General features: G+C 50.6%; 8 protein-coding genes across 8 annotated transcripts; 5 read left to right on the top strand and 3 right to left on the bottom strand.

Annotated features, from left to right (window-relative positions):
* Nucleotides 1–1,081: 1,081 nt before the first annotated feature.
* Nucleotides 1,082–1,960, bottom strand: N7533_006121 (endonuclease/exonuclease/phosphatase family protein; the record flags this gene model as incomplete). Its single annotated transcript, XM_057102771.1, has 1 exon — nt 1,082–1,960. The coding sequence occupies one exon, from the start codon at nt 1,958–1,960 to the stop codon at nt 1,082–1,084; it is 879 nt and encodes a 292-aa protein (XP_056962401.1).
* A 482-nt stretch (nt 1,961–2,442) lies between these two features.
* On the top strand, nt 2,443–3,982 carry N7533_006120 (curved DNA-binding protein (42 kDa protein); the record flags this gene model as incomplete). Its single annotated transcript, XM_057102770.1, has 5 exons — nt 2,443–2,479; nt 2,599–2,682; nt 2,747–2,851; nt 2,926–3,738; nt 3,798–3,982. The coding sequence occupies 5 exons, from the start codon at nt 2,443–2,445 to the stop codon at nt 3,980–3,982; spliced, it is 1,224 nt and encodes a 407-aa protein (XP_056962400.1).
* Nucleotides 3,983–5,191: 1,209 nt separating this feature from the next.
* N7533_006119 (putative PHD finger domain protein) lies at nt 5,192–8,616 on the top strand (the record flags this gene model as incomplete). Its single annotated transcript, XM_057102769.1, has 3 exons — nt 5,192–7,068; nt 7,160–7,638; nt 7,736–8,616. 3 exons carry the CDS (start codon nt 5,192–5,194, stop codon nt 8,614–8,616), a joined length of 3,237 nt encoding a protein of 1,078 aa, XP_056962399.1.
* Nucleotides 8,617–9,881: 1,265 nt separating this feature from the next.
* N7533_006118 (uncharacterized protein) lies at nt 9,882–11,818 on the bottom strand (the record flags this gene model as incomplete). Its single annotated transcript, XM_057102768.1, has 8 exons — nt 9,882–10,009; nt 10,070–10,604; nt 10,657–10,851; nt 10,904–11,084; nt 11,141–11,211; nt 11,263–11,329; nt 11,388–11,528; nt 11,685–11,818. The coding sequence occupies 8 exons, from the start codon at nt 11,816–11,818 to the stop codon at nt 9,882–9,884; spliced, it is 1,452 nt and encodes a 483-aa protein (XP_056962398.1).
* A 333-nt stretch (nt 11,819–12,151) lies between these two features.
* On the top strand, nt 12,152–12,915 carry N7533_006117 (uncharacterized protein; the record flags this gene model as incomplete). Its single annotated transcript, XM_057102767.1, has 3 exons — nt 12,152–12,191; nt 12,267–12,354; nt 12,480–12,915. The coding sequence occupies 3 exons, from the start codon at nt 12,152–12,154 to the stop codon at nt 12,913–12,915; spliced, it is 564 nt and encodes a 187-aa protein (XP_056962397.1).
* A 2,521-nt stretch (nt 12,916–15,436) lies between these two features.
* On the bottom strand, nt 15,437–16,416 carry N7533_006116 (uncharacterized protein; the record flags this gene model as incomplete). The annotated part of the gene is made up of 4 exons (XM_057102766.1): nt 15,437–15,544; nt 15,604–15,614; nt 15,810–15,981; nt 16,024–16,416. The coding sequence occupies 4 exons, from the start codon at nt 16,414–16,416 to the stop codon at nt 15,437–15,439; spliced, it is 684 nt and encodes a 227-aa protein (XP_056962396.1).
* N7533_006115 (mitochondrial 54S ribosomal protein mL57) lies at nt 16,415–17,315 on the top strand (the record flags this gene model as incomplete). The annotated part of the gene is made up of 3 exons (XM_057102765.1): nt 16,415–16,784; nt 16,851–17,080; nt 17,157–17,315. The coding sequence occupies 3 exons, from the start codon at nt 16,415–16,417 to the stop codon at nt 17,313–17,315; spliced, it is 759 nt and encodes a 252-aa protein (XP_056962395.1).
* Nucleotides 17,316–18,196: 881 nt separating this feature from the next.
* Nucleotides 18,197–19,973, top strand: N7533_006114 (AP-1 complex subunit mu; the record flags this gene model as incomplete). Its single annotated transcript, XM_057102764.1, has 6 exons — nt 18,197–18,235; nt 18,334–18,462; nt 18,604–18,833; nt 18,907–19,396; nt 19,459–19,830; nt 19,893–19,973. The coding sequence occupies 6 exons, from the start codon at nt 18,197–18,199 to the stop codon at nt 19,971–19,973; spliced, it is 1,341 nt and encodes a 446-aa protein (XP_056962394.1).
* Between the last annotated feature and the right edge of the window lie 405 nt (nt 19,974–20,378).

Below are 20,378 nucleotides of genomic sequence, written 5' to 3'. Positions count from 1 at the left end.
AGGATGGTTGATGTGAGTCGCACACGACGCGATTAAGGTAGCAACGGGGCACTTATGGCAGCATCATTGAGCGAGCCTGTATTAATGTTTGATTCAGTTAGCCAGTGGCCATATCGAAAGCGATTGGTACTGGGTGGTATTGATATCGCGATCGCGATCGCGCGATCAAAGCTGTCGGGATGCGGAGTCGATCCACGACCGTGTCGCAACCCACGCAATGTCGCGGGCATACCACAGCATGAGAGTGCCCAGACCAAGTGTTTCCACGGGCATTGCGAGGGAAGCTTCTTGGGTAAGGTGATCATGATGAAGGTCTGGGGGCAAAGTAACATACCGGAGCCGAAGGGGGGTGGAGGCCAATTGCGCTTTAAGGGACCCAGGGCTGGATGCTATAGGTCTCGCGCGAGAATATCAAGTGATTCACGGGGTTCTCTTCCAAATGAAAGAGATCAGATAAATGCTTTGTCCTAGCTGTCTGGAGCTGGAGCTTTGGTGGCGGGTGGTGAAGGCGCGCCGCCGGTGGATGCGTGGGAGAAGTTCAAAGGAGAGAATGGATTACGAGATGTCCGCTCCCGGTCAGAAACAAGACTGTACAGAGCATCAACGCGCTCTCCACGCACACAGAACTACCAGTGGCTATGAGACAGATAACCTAGATCTACAGGGGAAGATTAATTGTAGCTCTGGATTTTCTTCACCGTTTCTGCTGCCCACTGCGCCGGCAACAGGACCGGTCGAATCGGTATGCTGGTATCATGTGACACGAGGCTGGTGTTGCCGCCTTAAATATAAGGTGTTGACTTTCATTTTCGGGTGACTCAAGTACCCATGAGGTGGTAGTGCTAGTAGTATTTCAGTACTGGCAATGTATGCATCTACAGATATCAACTACTTAGCTTCTTAGAATAACTACTTCAGGTATCTAGGTATACCTACAGTTGGGCTACAGCTTGAAACATTATTGGTGCTCTTGGTATGTATAAAAAGCTACAATCACTATACTAGTAGTGTCATAAACAACTAGTAGCAATGATACTCGTATCATCATATTGACTCCACCTGGGTGCTCGCCTCCATTGATTCATCCCAATAGCGTCACATCAGCAACCACAGCACGATGATCCGAGTTGAATACCCCGTCATCGAACCGGTTGGTCAATACAGAATACCCATCTACCCGCCATTCCTGGTTCCCACCAGAGGCCAGGAGCACATAGTCGATTCGCTTCGCTGGCTCTGCATCATATCCAAATCCAGTAAAAGTATTGATATTTCCATAGTGTTGCAAAGGTTCGACCGATTTGAAGGTATCGAGCAGGTCCCCTGACCCCGTCAAATCCTGATACGCTTCTTGATCCTCCTCGCTATTTAGATCCCCAGACAAGAAACTACCGGAGATCAATCCCCTATAATCTCCAGTCCTATACTCATGGATCTTGGAACGAATGATACGCGCTGCTTCAAGCCGGGAGCGAGAGCCCTGGTCATCCAGGTGCGTGTTCATCGCGAGGACTGTATTCCCGCTTTTTCGATGAGTAAAGACACCAATGGTGACAATGCGAGTGGAGGCCGCGTCCCAGCTTTTAGATGGTTTGTTAGGAGTCTCGGAGAGCCAAACCGTCTCCCACGACTGAAGATTCCAGACGGATGGTTGGTAGAAGATGGGTGCGTATTCTCCGGCCTGTTGGCCATCATCCCGGCCAACTCCGATAAAGGCCCATTCTAGAGATTTTGATTTCGATTTCGAATTCAAGCCCGTGTGAATATACACAAGTTGATTGTGGAGAACTTCCTGAAGACAGATGAAGGCATCGCTGCCGAAGCGAGTGTTGTAGTGGAGCTCGTTCAAAAGGAGTTGCTTCCGCTCGTTCCACGGCCGCTCGCCCTTGAAAGGGGATGGGGTAGCATATCGGATATTATGGGTTAGTATACGGAAAGAGAAGGATGGAGTTGACCTCATTATGTTTGGTTGGAAAGGGAAAGGAAAAGGAAAGGCAAAAGCCAAAGACGAGAGGGGAAGTCCGAGTCCGAGAGCGAGGGCAAGAGGGGGGGAAGCTGGAGCTGGGAACTGCAGCTCACGCGACCTTGGATTCCGAGATTTGGCAAAGACAATACACTGCCCCAGAATGCAAGTCACTTAAAGCGGGGTCTTTGGATGCTGGAGTAACGAGTGACAATCGTCAGTAATGACGTCTGTTCCACCTACCCACCCTTGTAACTAAGTAACTAGTTACATAGTTAACCCTACGGAACCTGAATTCTCAGGCCACCAAAATGGGACGAACCCCACCAACGAGAGCGTTTTGCCCGCACAGGACTTGCTCTTGCTCTTGACTTCCTTTCAAGCTCTTGTGGATTTCACTATCTACTTATTAACAACCCCCCCTTCTTACCTTAACTCATTCCCCCCCCTTTTGCATCCTCGTGATACCCACTCACACAATGGCGGAAGACAAAGCGCCCGAGGTTCAACCTGTTGGTATGTCTTGTTACTGTTCCCGCGAAAGCTCTGACGTTGTGTGGGTTGTCATTGTCGCCCAAACCTCAAGAGCTTCATTGTTTCTTTTGGGTATGCTAATTGTTCTCATTTGAATTCAGACTACACCCTCAACAACCCTGATACTCTGACCAAGTACAAGACTGCTGCTCAGATTTCTCACAAGGTTCTCGAGGCCGTCGCCCGTATGTTGCGCTTCGCTACCCTATGATGGCCCTCCGAGGCTCCCGGCTAACCTTGATTCTTTAGCCCTCTGCATTGAGGGTGAGAAGATTGTCGAGATCTGCCAGAAGGGTGACAAGCTCCTTGATGAGGAGATCAACAAGGTCTACAAGGGCAAGAAGATCGCCAAGGGTAGGTTCCCCATTTCCCCTCCCCCGCCAGCTCCGATCATCTTGAATTCTAAATCTCATGGAAACACGAAAAAGGTATCGCTAGCCCTACCACCATCTCTCCCAGCTCATATGTGACTCCCTACACCCCTCTGGTCTCCGATGTCGCCGAGGCCGAGACCGTCCTGAAGGCCGGTGAGGTCGTCAAGATCCAGCTTGGTGCTCAGATTGATGGTTTCGGTACCATTGTCTGCGACATGGTCGTTGTTCCCAAGAAGGACGCCGCCAAGGAGCCCATCACTGGCCCCGAGGCCGACCTGGTCGTTGCTACCCACTACGCCAATGAGCTTCTGCTCCGCCTCATGGTTCCCCCCGGCCTGCTTGCCCAGGGTACCGAAGAGGAGAAGAAGAAGGCCGCTGCCCAGCGCGCTCCCACCCAGGCCCAGATGTCCTCTCTCCTGGAGAAGGTCGCCAAGGCCTACGGCTGCAACGTCATTGAGAACACTACCTCCTGGGTGTTCGACCGCAACGAGATCGAGGGCGCCAAGAAGATTATCCTGTCCCCCGGCGACGGTGTCCGTGGTGACGGTACCCCCGAGGTCGGTGAGGTTTGGGGTGTTGAGGTTGGCCTCACTCTGGGCAACGGTAAGGTCAAGAACCTGGACCACCGTGCTACCCTGCACCGCCGTACCACTACCACCTACGGCCTGAAGCGTCCCAGCTCTCGCCAGGTCCTCTCTGAGATCGTCAAGAAGTTCGGTACCTTCCCCTTCAGCTTGCGCCAGCTTGAGGATGAGAAGACCGCCAAGGTCGGTGTTGTTGAGTGTGTTCGTAGTGGTGTCGTCCGCCAGTACGAGCCCGCCGGTTCTGCTGACAACACCCCCGTGTCTCGCCTGCTGACCACCGTTGGTAAGAAAGAACCATATCTAAATCGATTGGAAGACAATCCGCTAATCATTTCTCTGTAGCCATCACCAAGAACGGTCTCACCAAGCTTGCCACCCCCAACGCCGTCGACCTGGAGCTGTACAAGAGCGACAAGAAGATCGAGGATGAGGAGATCCTCAAGATCCTCGAGCAGCCCCTTGCCCGTTCTACCGGTAACAAGAAGAACAAGAGCAAGAAGAAGAAGACCACCGGTGGTGAAGAGTAAATGCATTGACCTGAGCGTCTCTTGTATGCCATATGCAATATGCAATATACATTGATATGGTGTTGGAAAACTCCGAATCCAAAACTGTCTAAAAAAAAGATATCCAATGACGAAAATTCCCACTGGGTTATACGAATCTCCCGGCAATTCCAATCAAGAAAATACTATTTAACCGATGACTGATCATGTATGAGGTTGGCGGCGACGTCCTCTTTCCCTTTATTGTGGATTTCGGTATATGTCCCACCGAGCTCCGAGTACGAGTGGATGTATCGGTCGGAATATTTGAGGATCTACGTGCTATGGCACTTTTGGGTCATCATGTAATTATCTGCAGGAAAAGCCTTAGAGATAAGCCTACGGAAATAAAGACGCTGCCAGTGCAGATTCTGATTACTTCCTAGATTGTAGTCGGGAATCTACATCTCATAGACTAGTAGTACTAGGCGGAGGGTTGTTGCCAGAAACCTTGGAACGTATTTCAAGTCCTTCCAAGGTTTATCTGTACTATTTCTGGGACTTAAGGACCTACAAGTAGTAATCTAGAGAACACTACTATGTCATGTTGGAACTATAGGTGGCCCGGAACCCTCGACCATCATTATCCATCTACATCCACCAAGCGGGCCAACAATCTTCGGTATTGTCTTCGAAGTATTGCCTTCCCATGATTTGAATTCATCAAAATCGATTATGCTGATATTTTAACTGCAGTCTCCAATGGTTTAAACCTAACCAGACGTTCTGCGTGATCGTGCAATATTAGATGTTTGCTTCCACCTCGCCTGGCTGCCTGCTTCTTGCCAAATTCGACTTATTTCCTGGCTTTGATCATTCGTATTCGCGTTCATCTGATAATATTCGAGACAATCCCAAAATCCGTGAGAGCCTCGGATTACATTGAACATTCTTCGTTGATTGAGAGCTTATTCTTTCAGCTGTACCCCATTTTTCGTCGAAGGTATATCCAGACAGTACACTGGCACCATTTCCAGAAGCGAGTGAATACAGCCGGCAGCTCAGTCGACTACAGGATTCGAAAACACCAAATCGAAATCAAATTATATGAATATGAATATCAACATCGACTACTTGGAACCATTTCTCTGAATTCTCTGAAACAGCTCTAACACAGGGAGTATAGTTACGAAGTACGGGGGAGTGCCAGGTGGGCGCTAACCCTAGCAGGGCGGTGTTCCGCCTACCGCGATGGGCAGCTTGACTCGGTCCGCTCGCCGGGCTAATAATTCCTATCCCATTGAACCCGCGATCCCTCGCACGCTCCAGAGAAATCCGCGTCAGAAACGCGTCGAATCGACTTCGCTAGGCAATGCGACCGTGATCCTGCCAGCGCACAAGGTCTCTGCATGGGAAGAGCCTGCCTGTGCCCTCGCGCGCCCATCTTGGGCGAATGCCGACGACGACTTTGATCGCACCCCGAACGAACACCTCAGAACCATGAAGCCGATCGGACAGTACCCGTCCCTTGCGGAATATAAGAGCGTTGGTCTGAAGCCTCGCCCAAAGACCCCGAAGTCTGGTTTGAAACGCGTGTCGAAATTATATTCACGAACCGACGACGATGAGGATCTCACGACCGATACGCCGATCACGCCCGTCGCAGAAGAGGAAGCTATCGCGGCTGAAATATTGCGCGCCGACGACGACGACGATGATGATACTATGAATGGGGCCGAAACTACGGCCGGGGTCAAGACCGCGGTTGAGGGTGTGGTCATGGAGGTGGAAGACACGGACGCCGAGCCAGAGGACATGAATGAAACCAATTTCGCGACACCAGTGTCGGAAGCAGTCGACCTCTCTTCTGTCTTTCCTTCCATTCACCAGTCGATTAATCCCTCTACTCAACCTTCCGTTCACTCTTCCATTCATTCAACTCTCAACTCGCCTCTTGACACACCCCTAGAGGAAATCAATTCTCCCGTCCTCACATTGACCGCTCCCACCACTCACCTCACCGTTCCTAGTTCTCAGATCCCACCTTCTCATCGCAACTTACCGCAGACTCAGTCACCTCCTGCTACTGCTATTGCTACCATGGCCGACACTATGGTGTCCAAGGATCAGTCAGTCGTCAAACCTGACTACCTCACCGTCCTGAACTCTCTTCCAGTCCCCAGATCTGAGAAGTACGATGTGAGCCAACTCAAGCACGTTCTGGAAGTTGCCGTCACTCGTGCTGTGAACATAAGTGAAGATGATGTTGCTTTAAGCTTAGTGCACTACTGGTCTGAGATCTCAGGTGACGACTTCAAATTGTCACTGGTTCACAACATCGGTAACGATGAAAGAGATCACAATCTGGAACTCGCCCTTCAAACTATGCTACGCCATTCTACGGATGAAGCAAGCAAGTGGTATCAAACGTATGCCGCTGAAAATCCTCGCCTCCTGGCTGGTCCTGGTTCCCCCACCGATTCCAGTTTGTCATCTGCCAAGTCCCTTGAGCCAGAGTCTGCCAACTTCAGTCGGGCGGATATCTACCGGGACACAAGTGGCCCAAAGCTTGAGGAGGCATTCCTGAGCGGCAAAACAAATACCGCGCCGCTAAAGCGGGCGAAAAAGCCTTGCCGGGTGAATGAGAATTCCTTCAAGCGCAGGCGAGAGTGGGAAGCAGATTCTACCCTTGAAGGGAGCCTAAGGGATAAGCGCGCCCGCCTAGCCCAAGGAGCCAAATCCGACCAGACTCTAGCCGACAGCAGCTCCGTTCGTCCCCAGCGCGGACAGCCGGACGATATTCAGCATCCTTACTCCTCTGGTGGTGAACAGCAGGACGAAAGCATGATGTCTACTGCAACGGCTGCTACGCCTGAAACTACTATCACTTCGGGCGTAGGCCAGCCACGACGGCAGCGCATTGTCAAAGAGCGTTCGAAGGTGAAAGGAAAGGAGGCGGAGAAAGAAAGAGAGAAGGAGAGCGAAAAGCAACTACCCCATGGGGCTCGTTCGCTGTCCCTCGATACTACCGTTTCTGGTGCCGAGTCTGATGTCTCAAATTCTTGCTACTCGGACAATGAGAATTCGTGGGTTAGCGATTTCAAGTGCCGACAAATGCCGAATGCCATGTATGTGCTACATTTTTTCTCTTTCATTCGCCCGGATGATGGGGAAAGCAGAAGGAAAAGAAACTACTTTTTACTGACATGAATCATATAGTAACGTACCGGAGAACACGGATTATTGCACTATCTGCGACGATGAGGGTGATTTGCTTTGCTGCGATACATGCGAGAATGCCTTCCATTTTGGTTGCCTACGACCCCGGGTGGACAAGAAGAATCCACCGAAGGGCGACTGGTTCTGTGAGACTTGCGTCGTGCGCAACAGCCTCACCACCACCATTGCCTGGGGCAAGCACAAGCGAAGGAAAACTTCATACTCCCCACCTCAGGGTATCAAGGACTATTTTGAGGGCGTCGGCGAAGAGATCCGCAGCAATACGCACTATCCACCGGAGGAGAAAAGGACGTATTCCTTCTACAGATCCGTCCCCACCATGCCGAGGCTGACTAAGCCTCCCAAGACCGACAAGGACCACAGCAACAGGACGCCTCTTTACGATGACCCCAACCTAACCAAGTTGATGGAGAACGGGCATGTCATTCTCTGTAACAAGTGCTGCCTTTCTTCTGAGGGTTCGCGTCCGATTATCCGTTGTGACTACTGTGAATCCCGCTTCCACCTAGACTGCCTCGACCCGCCCATGGCCAAGCCCCCCTAACCCTTACGAAGGCTGGCTTTGTCCCAACCATGTTACTTCCGATGATCTGGTGATCAGAAAAACTGTTAATGGCCAGGTGCAAGAGCGGCGTCCTCGTCGACCAAAGAAGGCGACAACCCTCTCCCACAGATGGGATCCCGAACAAACATGGGATGAGGATTTTAACGCTCAGGACGATGACGTCGGCTCTCGCGAGATTGTCCTCGACTTCATTTCCACTGCCAAGTTCAACAAGAAACGTGAAGATGAACAGAAACAGAAGCAACTCGAGAGCACCATGCTGGATCTAACCAGGCAATTGACGATGGAGCATTTTACCAAGAACGGAGTCTCCCTTGCTGACATCTCCAACCCAAACCCCCAACTTCGGGCTGGTATCAAGAGTCTCCTTCATAACTATGACTCCGGAAGATACAACCTTGCCACCTACGATGCAGCATCTTCTCTGCTCGGCCTTTCCAATGGCGAGTCAGTTACAATAGATGATGAACCCGTCACTGCCAACACATCGGCTGAAAATGTTGCCCCCGTCTCCCCCCAACAGGAAGAACCGGTCGACTTGGAAACACCCCAGAAAGCCGCCTCCCCCATCCCCAATGAAAAGGACAATTCAGCCCCATCGCCTGCACCTACACCAGGAACTGCATCCCGCCCGATGGCACGGTCTGCTCCAGCTTCGCGTCGTCAATCTCGGTCTCGTCGCACCACCAACTCCCCCAGAGTATCCACTCGGGCAACGCGGAAGTCTACCGGTCCCAATCTCGATCTGGGCGCCATCACGGAGACCCCTTCTAGAGAAACTCGGAATAAAAAGCGATCATACGCTGAATCCGAGCCCTCTCTCAGCACAGACGAGCCAGCACTCAAGCGCCAGCACGCGGACTCCGATTAAACCTCCTTGCATGAAAACGGAGGCTTTCTCGTATCTTTGCCGTGGTACGCTATGGCAAGCCAGGTTACTCGCTCTGCTATGAAAACCTAATCTCTGGCGGCGGGGTGTGCAAATTCTGCCCCCAGCCGCATGCACAACACATTCGACACATCATCTCATCCTTTTTTTCTCTCTTCCTTCCTTTCCTGTTTCTATGGCGAACATCTTTGCCTATTTGACAAAATCCCCATCCCTCGATTTCCCATTCAGCACACACATTCGGAACTGGCGCATTTTTCAAAGAATATATTTGCACGTGGCTACGGATAAGGGCGTTTTCTGTGAAAGCATTTGTTGAGGTTCCGTCCATCGCCGCGCTTGACCGGTGATGAACTTTGCATTGAGTTTTTCTTATCATTTGCCGCCTTCTCCGGGGTTTTCCGTTTTTTTTCTTCTTCTCCGGGTTGTTGGTATGAAACGTTTCCATTCATCATTTCGGACACCGGTTCGTTTGCATTTATGTAGTATGTTTTCTTCTCAGCTCTTTTATCTTTTTTTCTTTCCAACTGTTCGAGTTGGGGGAATAACGAGCATGGATATGGCGCATTGTTTGAAGAATCCACATGTATTATTAGCATTGGCCCAGGGGAATCAATAATTGTGTTTCGTTCATTCGCAAAACTACTACTTTTTGTCTCCTACCTAGGTAGGTTCTCGGTGATAATCTACGGCGCTCCATATCCGCAATCGACTCGGTTAGTCACTGTGTTTCTGCCAGGACAGCAGTCCCAGAAGTGCTCTCGTGATCATGTTCCCTATAAGGCTCTGCGAAGACCGGCTGAACCCCGCGAGCGAGTCTGCCCTCAGTGGAGCTATTCTGCCTATACAAATTGCTTGATCCTAATAATCAAAGTCATTACTCAATATACTACTACCTAGGTAGGGCTGGGTAGGATACCAAGTAGTAGGATAATTACACCTGGGCAGGCTATGCACCTCGGGCTTACTGCTGTTATACTAACTAGGTATGTAGTGCCGGATGGTAATGGAAACAGAGATGACACTTATGAATTCGTTACTCTACATAAAAGATCCGGAATAGCATACATAACGAAGCGCCTTGAACATACATGAAGCTAATAAAAGACACGCAAGAACAAAATCACCCACTTCCCAGGTACGAAGATGGGTGAGCAAGGCAAGGTCAGGACTAAAACCTATCCCGACGATGGTTGGACAATGCCCACCAAAAAAAATGTAGGTGCGATTATCCACGTCTCCAATATCTAGAGGAACTTCTTGGGCATGTTTGCGCGGCGGCGCTTATAAACGACGTAGGAAACGGCGAGAACAATCTGGAAGGCGATAACCATGAAGATGAAGAAGCCCATGCGAGGAGTGGACGCGGTGATGGCTATTGATGAGATGTCAGTAAAATACTTGGTTGATTCGCACGGGTCGTATTTTGACATACCGCTCAGCAGGCTTCCCTGAAGAGTCTCGCTAAGGCTGAGATGGGAGGTCCGGAGAGTGTCATGAAGCTGGTTAAAGCGACCGCTGTAGTCCTTCCCTTCAAGATCACGCTGGACGCTCTGAAGAAGCTGCTCGATGCGCTGGAGTCGGGAATCCAGGGCAGCAACTTGTTCCTTAGAGGCAAGCTTTTGCAATAGCTCCGCTTGCCGGGCATCGTTGTTGGATGCTTGGCTTCTCAAGTCTTGGAGGATGTTGGTAGTCGCTTTATTGGTAAGCTGGAGACGACCACCGAGGTCGACGAATTGGGCGGCAATTCCGTTATCAAGGACAGTGTTGCCAGTGGATGGGTTGGGGATTGTGTTTTGCTGCTGTTCCTGGCTCCTGATGGCCTGCTGTTGGGGAGTGCCCACCTTGGGGGGAACGGCCTGGCCCTGACCGGCGGCAGACTCCAGAACGAATTTGAAGACTTCAAAGGAATCGGGGTTCTCGGGGGTGGCAGCTGTGATGCCAAATGTGTTTCCAGCGGGGAGAGCGACCTAATGTACTTTAGCATGAGGCGACTTTATTCGACAATTATTAGAAACTTACCTTGCTTGTGGAGAAGCAGACTTTGTCGTCCACAGTAACCTCGAAAATCGAGTTTGTGTGCTTCAGTTTTACGACCGATGGGCGACCGAGGTTTCGATAAGCGTAGTCGCAGTGTCCGAAGGCGAGGCTGTCGACACTACGGTGGCTCTTGTAATCAGTCGTTCCATCGTTCAAGAATCCGCGAATACTTCCACCCTAGAGGTGAATTAGCCCAGTCCTTGTTTCATAGCCAGCACACCAAGCTTACCCTGCCGCCATGAGTATCAATGACCAGCGCAAAGCCATCAAATTGCCCCACGGTATAGATACTCGAGGTGCCAACTCGGGCTTGTCCGTCCTTTGTGTACCACAGTTGGAGGTTGCCTCCTGACCGTTCCTGGCCACTACCGCGGAATTGGAACTCGGCGCTCCATTCCGATTGTGTGATACTATTTTGCTTGTTCAGAATATGCCCATCAATTTGAACCGAGGTATTTCAACGTACGGGTTCTGTGCCCAGGCCGATCCGCGGACGTTTCCAGGGTAGGGAGGAGTCAGGATGAGTTTGTTCGACAGCTGTTATGAATTAGCGCCGGATTATGGTAATGAAACAAGCAATTCACTTACAATTTGAGGATCACTGCCTTCTCCACCAATGGTCCATCCTGGAATAGAGTCTCGCGTGGGCGATATCCTAACAATGAATGTTAGCGGCTGAATGATCCAATCATGCAGTGGGACAAATTGCGCACGTCTTATCGTATCCAAAGCTAGCACTTTGAATGACCTGGGCCGTAGCACCAGCAGCAAATAGAGCAAAAGAAGCGAATGTCTTCATTATGGCGGGGCGATCAAAGCGCGAAGAGGTAGCGAGCAGACAGGTCCAAAGGAAGCTTCGTCAGGGCAGTATAAACAGACTTGTAGGGTCTCGAGTTATTCAATTCAATTCCAATTATCTCTCCGGGTCTTTTTTCGAACGAGACGAGTCGCAATCGCAGGATTTCCGGGGAAGTTCACAAAGGCTCGAGACGACGCGAGTGGTGATCCACCCAACCACGATAGCAATCACGCAAAGCCGAGCTTCCTTAGCGATGGCAGCGGCCGAAGGTGAGATGTCGATGAAGTGATGAAGCTGGACACTGTTGAGAATGGTGTGTCGCACGCCGACGTCCGAGAAGTCCATGCGGAGGGATTAGCTAGTGTTGATACCTGGCCTTCTCTCCTGATTTGTTCTCCGCATGGGTCCACCTGCGGAAGAACTGCAAGGGTGTTTGTATTTGTTTGCATACCCCAGAGGTCACATGAAACAGTCACGTGAGGGTTCCAAAATGCTTTGCCGGGATAACGAATCACGGGACCTAGCACCAATCAGAGGCGAGCCAAATTGAATTAGCCCGATAGTCACGTGTCTGGGGCATGATTCCGGCCGGCATCGCGAACGCTCGGGAAGTGCCAGCCTACCCGAGGTTTCTCTTCTTTCCTAGCGAGAAGCAACCTTGAACCTCCATCACACACCATGTTCTCTCAAAAGGTTGCCCAGCAGTCGCTGCGACGCCGTATGTCATGTCTAGTCCTTTTCACTCGATTCTAAAGCCAATCACACTAACAATGCCCCCCCCCTCGATTCACAGTCGCCGTCCAGCAGCCACTCTCCATGCAGTGGTCGATGATGCGCGCCTCCCCGGCCGCCATGGCCCTCGGAAAGGCTGTCCAGTCGAGGTCAGTCACTCTTTGCGACAGATAAACCTGTTGAACTTCTCCATATTCTCTCCTGGAATTGTCACTCCCCGCGGTCGACAGCCGACGTCATCCGCAATCACCATAAAAACTAACATCGCCTTTAGACCCGTCACCACCTCCCCTAACAACGAGGACCCGGCCTCCCTTCTCGCCAAGCAGCGTCTCAACCGCCCTGTCTCCCCCCATCTGACTATCTACAAGCCCCAGATCGGCTGGATCGGCTCCTCCCTGCACCGTATCTCCGGCGTCGTCATGTCCGGTCCTCTCTACCTGTGGGCTACCGCATACCTGCTCTCGCCCGCCGTCGGCTGGCACCTGGAGTCTGCCTCTATGGTCGCTGCCATGGGTGCTCTCCCCGTTGCCGCCAAGGTTGCCCTCAAGGCTACCCTGGCCCTGCCTTTCACCTACCACGGCATGAACGGTCTCCGCCATCTGACCTGGGATCTGGGCCGTGGTCTCACCAACAACGCCATCATCAAGTCCGGCTGGACTGTTGTCGGTCTGAGCGTCTCCGCCGCTCTTGCCCTTGCCATTATCTGATTTCCACATACCTCCCGAGTTTCCTTGTGTTATTAAAGGGATTGACTATTTATTCCTTCCCTCTTTTTTTGTCAAGCAAATCATATGAACGTCAAAGTCCGGTTGCGCTGCGCGAACTCAAAAGGCGTAGATTTTCTTTCTATGTATTTTTTATGGTCTGATCTGGGGCAAACATGTTTGATAATGGGTTGAATTTATTTGGCCTTGGATTATCACTACGTTTAGGGGCAAAAATCCATCACATCAGCATTACAAGCTCCTTACGGACTAGCTATCTTTCATAAAATATTTTATTGATTTTTGTCATGAATCCATTGCATTTATTGGTATTCCTCCATAGGCCAGATGCTTCGGTTGCCCTTAGCCGGGTATACCCATTGAAACTTGTAGATCAAAAGAAGTAGAGCTATCTATCTCGTTTTACCCAGCTTCGTATGCCAATTTGGTCTCAGTCGCGTTGTATTTTCGATAATTCTCCCAAACCTCTGTGGAACTTGAAGTGGCATAGTTCATGGAGAAAGTTCGCGTCGGTCGTCACTCATGATAAAATGCTCTGGTTCTAGGCCTAGGGGTGCATTCAAAGTTGGATCATTATGGTCTACCTAAGTATTCAGATATTGAGTCGTCAGCTGGTGTTGTCTCGCCACAGATCGGTACTGAGCCGTGACATACCTATAACCTACGTCCCCCCGAAACGCCATATCAAATGATTTCTCGACAATTTCCATTTAGGCGGGACTGGGTGGTGGGTTGGGAGGGAATGGACGGGGTGAAGGTGGATCCTGCACTGAATGGTTGCTTGTCGGCAATCCTTCCGTCATGATATTGGCGTTTTGGGCACAAGATGAAGATATGAGAGTAGTATGCATGCTTGTTTGTTATAGAGATATTCCGCGTTATCTTGCGAGGCAATATTGGAGAACAGTAGTATAGGTATTTGAGCCAAACTTGAAGTTCGTTCAAAGGGTGAACCTGAAGTATAAAATCGATGAGAGCGCGGGAGAGAACTTCGAAGCCAAAAACCAACTTCAAGTTGGAAAGAAAGTTTAAGTTTGATGAAGAAAAAGAATGAAAACTAAAATCTTCCGGCAGGTAGATCTCTCCATTTAATAACCCGACGAACTTGAAAGTCGAGCAATCGAGAAGCCAGCACCCATGTAGGTGGTACACCGCCATCCCATCGGCCATCCCAATCAAGGAACTTGAATCAAACAAGGAAAAAAAACCAACCCTGAGAAAACAAAGCAAGAGCTAAGCTGTTTGGACAAGAATTGTACTATGGAGGTAGCTATCCAGGTGCTCAGATCCCACAATGTTCTGGATTTCAGCCTGCAAGGGCCCGACGGAAAGAACTTGATGTATAAACCATTGGCGGCGCGCCGTCACACCCGCGATCTCTGACCACTTTTATAAGAGGCTGGCCAAACCCGGATACAAGCTTAAACTTCCTAAATGAAAGGTCAAAGCTCCGTCAGGTGTAGAGAGGGTGAACCTGTCCGGTCTTCTAGGTTCGCAGGCTACGAGTTATACGAGCAGAATGATTTTACTCGTCAGACGGTGGCTGCCTTTTTGCGACGTAGATGGCTTTCCCCAGACCTGGCAGAGAGTAGAAGATTTCTGTGGAGTAACACCAGCGGTCTGGGCTGTGAGTTTGCGGCTTCTTGCAGCGATCATCTTCGTGATGGTGGGCAAATCGTTGGGGAATTGCCTTTTTCCCCGATACGATCCTAGTGGACCGTGGCGGCTGCTAACCGCTGATCAGCTTGATCGGCGGAACTGAAGGGAAGGAAATCTACCTGAGCATGCTAATGTGGCGAGTAGTATACCTAGGTATATGTACTCTATTATACTTAGGTTGCTTATCTTTTAAGTTGGCTGTTGAGAGTGGCAACTCGGGAGAACCCTAAGAGAACACAGAGTGCTTCTGTTGCCACTATCTCCTCTACGCGGTTTTTTTTACAATGGAATTATAACTGATGCAGGGGAGCTGTTTCGTCCGGCTGTTAGCTGTCAGTCCTGCAGGATATCTCGAGCTTTCCCGTGTCTCCAAGCACCGAAACATCCATATAGAATTCCGGAAACGCAAACACAGCCGGAGATCAGCACACGTGGATCACCTTGCGCTTCCCGTTGTGCCAAACCCCTTCTTAAACGATACTTCTAGATGGAGCTTTCCCCTCAGGGGGGAAGAGGTGGTTGCCAGGTGTAGCCTCGCACCGCAGGCCGTTTCTGCAGCCCGTCCAACGGCGGGAAACAAGGGCCTTGGAACCAACCACCGTCGCCTCGACCAGCTCCCCAGCTGTCAATATCCGCTGGCGACATCAAGCAGTCGTAGAATCGGCCGTGCATTCGCGGGAGCAAATCTTGTTCAACCTTCCAGCTCGGCCGAAGGGCCGGGGGACTTCTCCTCTGCAGATAATCCCTATGAGTACCGGGTGCTGTCCCGCAAAAGTCCACTGAATATTCTCCTAGACTTGCACCCGCCCGATCAACTATAATTTTGCTTTCTTGGGGTCTTGTGTCATTTCTCGGCGGCGGCTGGACACCTGGGTGCTGAGTCGTTGGGCCGCGCCTTAAGGCTTGGGTGTGCTGCCTGCTCGAAGTATTGCTTGAGTATCCAGTCATGGAGCTACAGCAGGTTACATAGCAGTTATTCCCAAGCCATTAACATGAGAAGTAGGAGTGTACAGAGCTGCTGGCTAGAACCGGTCAATGCTCAGGTAGCAATGCTATCCAGAGAAGGATATTGCCGGACACATGACTACTCGGAGCTGTTGGTAGTAAGCCACATGCTCCATAGGCTTGTGGAGGAGGGCATTGGACCATTAATTCCGGCCTGGTGCACGCGCACAGCGTCGGGTCCAAGAGCGGTGCCATACCTCCGAGAAACTCACACAAGACCACCGCAGCAGTACGCCTGTGAGGAAGACTTTGCGGGTGCAACGCCATCTTCAGTTGCTCAGTATCTAGGCCCGGGTTCGGGCCCTTCAAGGAGCGGTATGAATCGAATCGAATCGAATCGATGAAGTAGAAATCCCCCACTTGACCGCCACAGCTGCCTGCAAACTACATCCGATGATGTGAGTCATTATGCTAGCTCATTCATACGTGCATCGAGGCATGGCGGAGCCGGATTTCGAGTATAAGATCCCCGTGGCCAATGGTGACTTTCGGGGATGCGAATCCTGGTAGGTTGTCAGTACCCAAGAGCTGCATGAGTTGGCCGTTTCGGTTCGATGTGATCCAGCAGATTGAGAAGTGGTATAACAGCGGTGTGAAGGAGCCCCATATGCACTGCCAGCCGCTGTCTGTGTGGCAAACAGAGCAATCAAAATGTATAGGGATCTTTGCATTGGGATTGAAGCAAATGTTCCGAGGATGTAAACCGTAAACAATGGGGGGTGGCAGTATCACACCGCCGAAAACTTTCCACCCGCCTGGAAGGCGGCCATCCACACTCTCATCGTTCAAGCAGATAACCAAACAACCCTGCCACGCCATGGCTTCGAATCTGTCTATTCGAGCGGTCAGGACCGCCAATGTTGCGCGGTCTGCATCTCGCCCCCTCGCAACCCTCATCCCCCGCCGCACTTATGCCACCAGCCCGGAGGTTCCAACTGCCGAGTCAAAGGAGCCCCGATGGTCGTACACTCCGCCGCGCACCAAGGCGCCTTTCAGTCTTCACAATCACTCGAAGCCAGTCAAGTTCCATGTGAACTCTGACCCGGCTCTCCTGGATGCGTTCTATACCCGTATGTTGGGACAGGATGGCGAGAAAGTCCTCTCCGATGAGGTGAAGTGGTTGGCCGTCACACACAAGAGTTTCGATCAAGGACGCCGAGGATTCAACGACCGATTGGCTTTCCTAGGTACGTAACAGATTCAATCGCAGAGTAATGGCATGGATTGCGCATCAAGCTTACACGGACGCGTAGGAAAACAAGTGGTGCAGGTTCAGGCATCTCTCGCCCTAGTCCAGAGCCCCATTGCGACGGCGTCCTCTTCACCTGACCCTCATGGTCGCGAGCCCTTCTCCCACCAGGCTCTGGAGGGTCTACAGAACCTCTCCTCCCGCACTAAGAACGCCCTGACCGACCGGACGAAGCTGGCCGAGCTGGCAAGAACCTATGGGACCGAGAAGATTATCCGTTGGAACCCCCGGATGGTATGAAAACCCGCCCGAATAGCTCCGACCCAACCTTACAGCTACTGGAACTTGAACTAACACATTTTGGTTATAGCCGGAGAACTTGATTGAGTCTGGGATTGAATTGGTCCTGGCACAGACTCTGTACTCTATTATTGGCGCCATTGCGCTGGAGAAGGGAGGTCACATTGCGAACAAGGTGGCTCAAGAGCGGATACTCGAGCCTCTGGGGTTCAAGACAGTCTCGTCATGAAGAGGAGACTGATTAGCTGGAAAAGCCCTTCTGCAGCATTTCCATGGCGTTCTTGATTTGATTTTGGGACTATTTTACCCGCCGGACAGGGTAGGATGGACCAGACCAGGCTGTCCTTGGGATGGGCACAGTCACAGTCACAATTACTTGTACATGTACTATTAGAAAGAGAGAGGATGTATTATTGACTTCTTACTGGTGATTTTATATTTTTGCGAAATACCAATGCCAAATGCCAGATATACCAAATGCATTGTCAGATTTACTAATCCAAGTTCAAGTGCAAGTTCAGAAAAATATAATCATATTCATGTTGAAATAAAATTAAAAAAAAAAACTTCAATTTTATAGCAAGGAATGTATGGCTCCTCTGACACCGCCCGCGCAACAGTAAAAAATGCGCGGCCAGCTCTTATGGATCCTATCGAATAAACGATGCTAGTCTCCGCTACCTCGGTATCGCAAGTCAAGTAACTGAATAACTGACGGCCAGACTAGCAGAATGCTAGAGGCTGCAGAATACTGACTTGTACTGTCTAAAAAAGGGCGTTGGAGAAGAAAGAAAGGAAGAAGATTTCGCGGCGAAAAAAATTGGCATTTGTAGTAGACACGCTAACCCGATTGGGACTTTGGGCCAGAATGCTCCACTGCGGGCGACTCTCTGCTTGTTTCTCGTACACACCCACTCCAGACCTCCTCTCCTCCCTCGACATGCTGCTATAGGGTCTCGGTGTCTCGTTCATTTCTCTCTCTCTAGCGCTGTCACCCCATTACACTGCTCCGCATTCACTATTCACCATTTACCGTCACCGCCACCGCCTACAATCCCACCTTCCGCGCATATTTGACACCTTTCACCAATATACCTTCACAGACACGTCATGGCGTCGGCTCTCTTCTTCCTTGACCTGAAGGGCAAGGTAAGCTGCTCTACTGGATACCGGGGAATAATTATGATCACCTAATTGATCTTGGAATCAATCCCCGCCAATGTGGCCTGTATGGCTAACTCACATAGACTCTTTTGGCCCGCAATTACCGCGGTGACATTCCCATGTCTGCTGTTGAGAAATTCCCTCAACTCCTCAGCGATGCCGAAGAAGAAAGCTCCGCGGTACCTCCCTGCTTCTCACATGAAGGAATTAACGTGCGTTCCCCCCTAAATACTCGCCCCTCGCCCCTCCACACTCCACATAACCCCTTCCCGCACACGACACTTCTCCGACCTCCTATTCTCCATAATGCGGCGCGCACGACTCCACTAACCTATCTGCAATTCGCTTCTTAGTATCTATACATCCGCCACAGTAACCTTTACATCCTCGCTCTAACAAAGAGAAACACAAATGCCACCGAGATTCTCCTGTTTCTCCACAAGCTTGTGGAGGTGTTCACCGAATATTTCAAGGTGCTGGAAGAGGAGAGTATCCGCGACAATTTTGTCGTCATCTACGAATTGCTGGACGAAATGATGGATTTCGGATACCCTCAGACCACAGAAAGCAAGATCTTACAAGAGTAAGACGCGACCAATCCAACCATGCCCTGACTGTTGATCCGGGATCACGGTGCTGACCATTCCGCTCTACAGATACATTACCCAAGAATCACACAAACTCGAGGTGCAAGCGCGGCCACCCATTGCCGTCACTAATGCCGTTTCTTGGCGAAGCGAAGGTATCCGTTATCGCAAGAACGAGGTCTTCTTGGATGTGGTCGAGTCTCTCAACCTGCTGGTGTCGGCAAATGGAAATGTGCTGCGATCCGAGATTCTAGGCGCGGTCAAGATGAAGTGTTATCTAAGTGGTATGCCCGAACTGCGATTGGGACTGAACGACAAAGCGATGTTCGAGACGACAGGTCGTGCGACACGCGGCAAGGCTGTCGAAATGGAGGATGTTAAATTCCACCAGTGTGTGCGACTCTCACGATTCGAGAATGACCGGACAATCAGCTTTATTCCGCCAGATGGTGAATTCGAGCTTATGAGCTACCGATTGAACACTCAAGTAAAGCCGCTGATCTGGGTCGAGTGCTTGGTGGAATCGCATTCCGGGTCACGAATTGAGTATATGCTCAAGGTGGGTTTCTTTCCCCAATGAATGTCAAATTATAGCCATGCTAACCTGTTTCCGCGGCACAGGCCAAAGCACAGTTCAAACGTCGCAGCACTGCCAATAACGTCGAGATCCTTGTTCCCGTACCCGAAGACGCAGATTCTCCCAGGTTCCGCACCAACATCGGTACTGTGCATTATGCCCCCGAAAAGTCGGCGATCATCTGGAAGATCAAGCAGTTTGGCGGTGGCAAGGAGTTCCTCATGCGGGCGGAGCTGGGTCTTCCGTCCGTGAAGGGCGACGATGAACACGGTGGTGGTATGACTGGTGGATTTGGAGGTAGCATGGGTGGAGCTGGTGCAGGAAAATCGAAGCGACCCATAAACGTTAAGTTTGAAATTCCCTACTTCACCACCAGTGGTATTCAAGTGCGGTACCTGAAGATCACCGAACCCAAGGTATGTTACTTTTTGCCATATTTACAGCCTTTCAGCAGGCCATATACTAACTAATGAACCAGCTGCAATACCCCTCCCTCCCCTGGGTCCGCTATATCACACAGTCAGGCGACATTGCCGTCCGAATGCCAGACGTGCAATAAGGAGTTTCCGATATACCTGAGTGATTTGTACAGCCGTTTTTCGTTCGACATCTTCCCAGCCCTCTATTTCCTCCTTCCCCAGACATTATGTGCACCCTTTTGTGGACGGCCGGTCCGATAGATAATACAATTCCGATGTGCTTGTCCGTCCTGTTCATCTTTGTATCTGTTACTTGAATTGGATGTGACTTAAAATAGATAATGTGGTTTGCTTTACATTCAAGTTGATGAATCTTCTGCACTATATGGTGGATAAACTGGGGTATGCAAAAGGATTATCATTATAATTCAGTTTCTTCCAATTGCAGTGGAACTAGTCGCCAAGCTAATCCCCATTGTTTTTCCTTATGTTCCATCGTCTCCACCATACTCCACTGGCTTGGGAAATGAGACATGATTTTGTTT

The sequence above is a fragment of the Penicillium manginii genome (assembly GCF_028828005.1).
Source record: "Penicillium manginii strain IBT 31320 chromosome Unknown utg000004l:1.0-7231830.0:1.0-7236170.0, whole genome shotgun sequence".
Lineage (NCBI taxonomy): Eukaryota > Fungi > Ascomycota > Eurotiomycetes > Eurotiales > Aspergillaceae > Penicillium > Penicillium manginii.
Note: the sequence above shows the minus strand (reverse complement) of the source record. Positions and strands in the feature narration are given on the sequence as shown.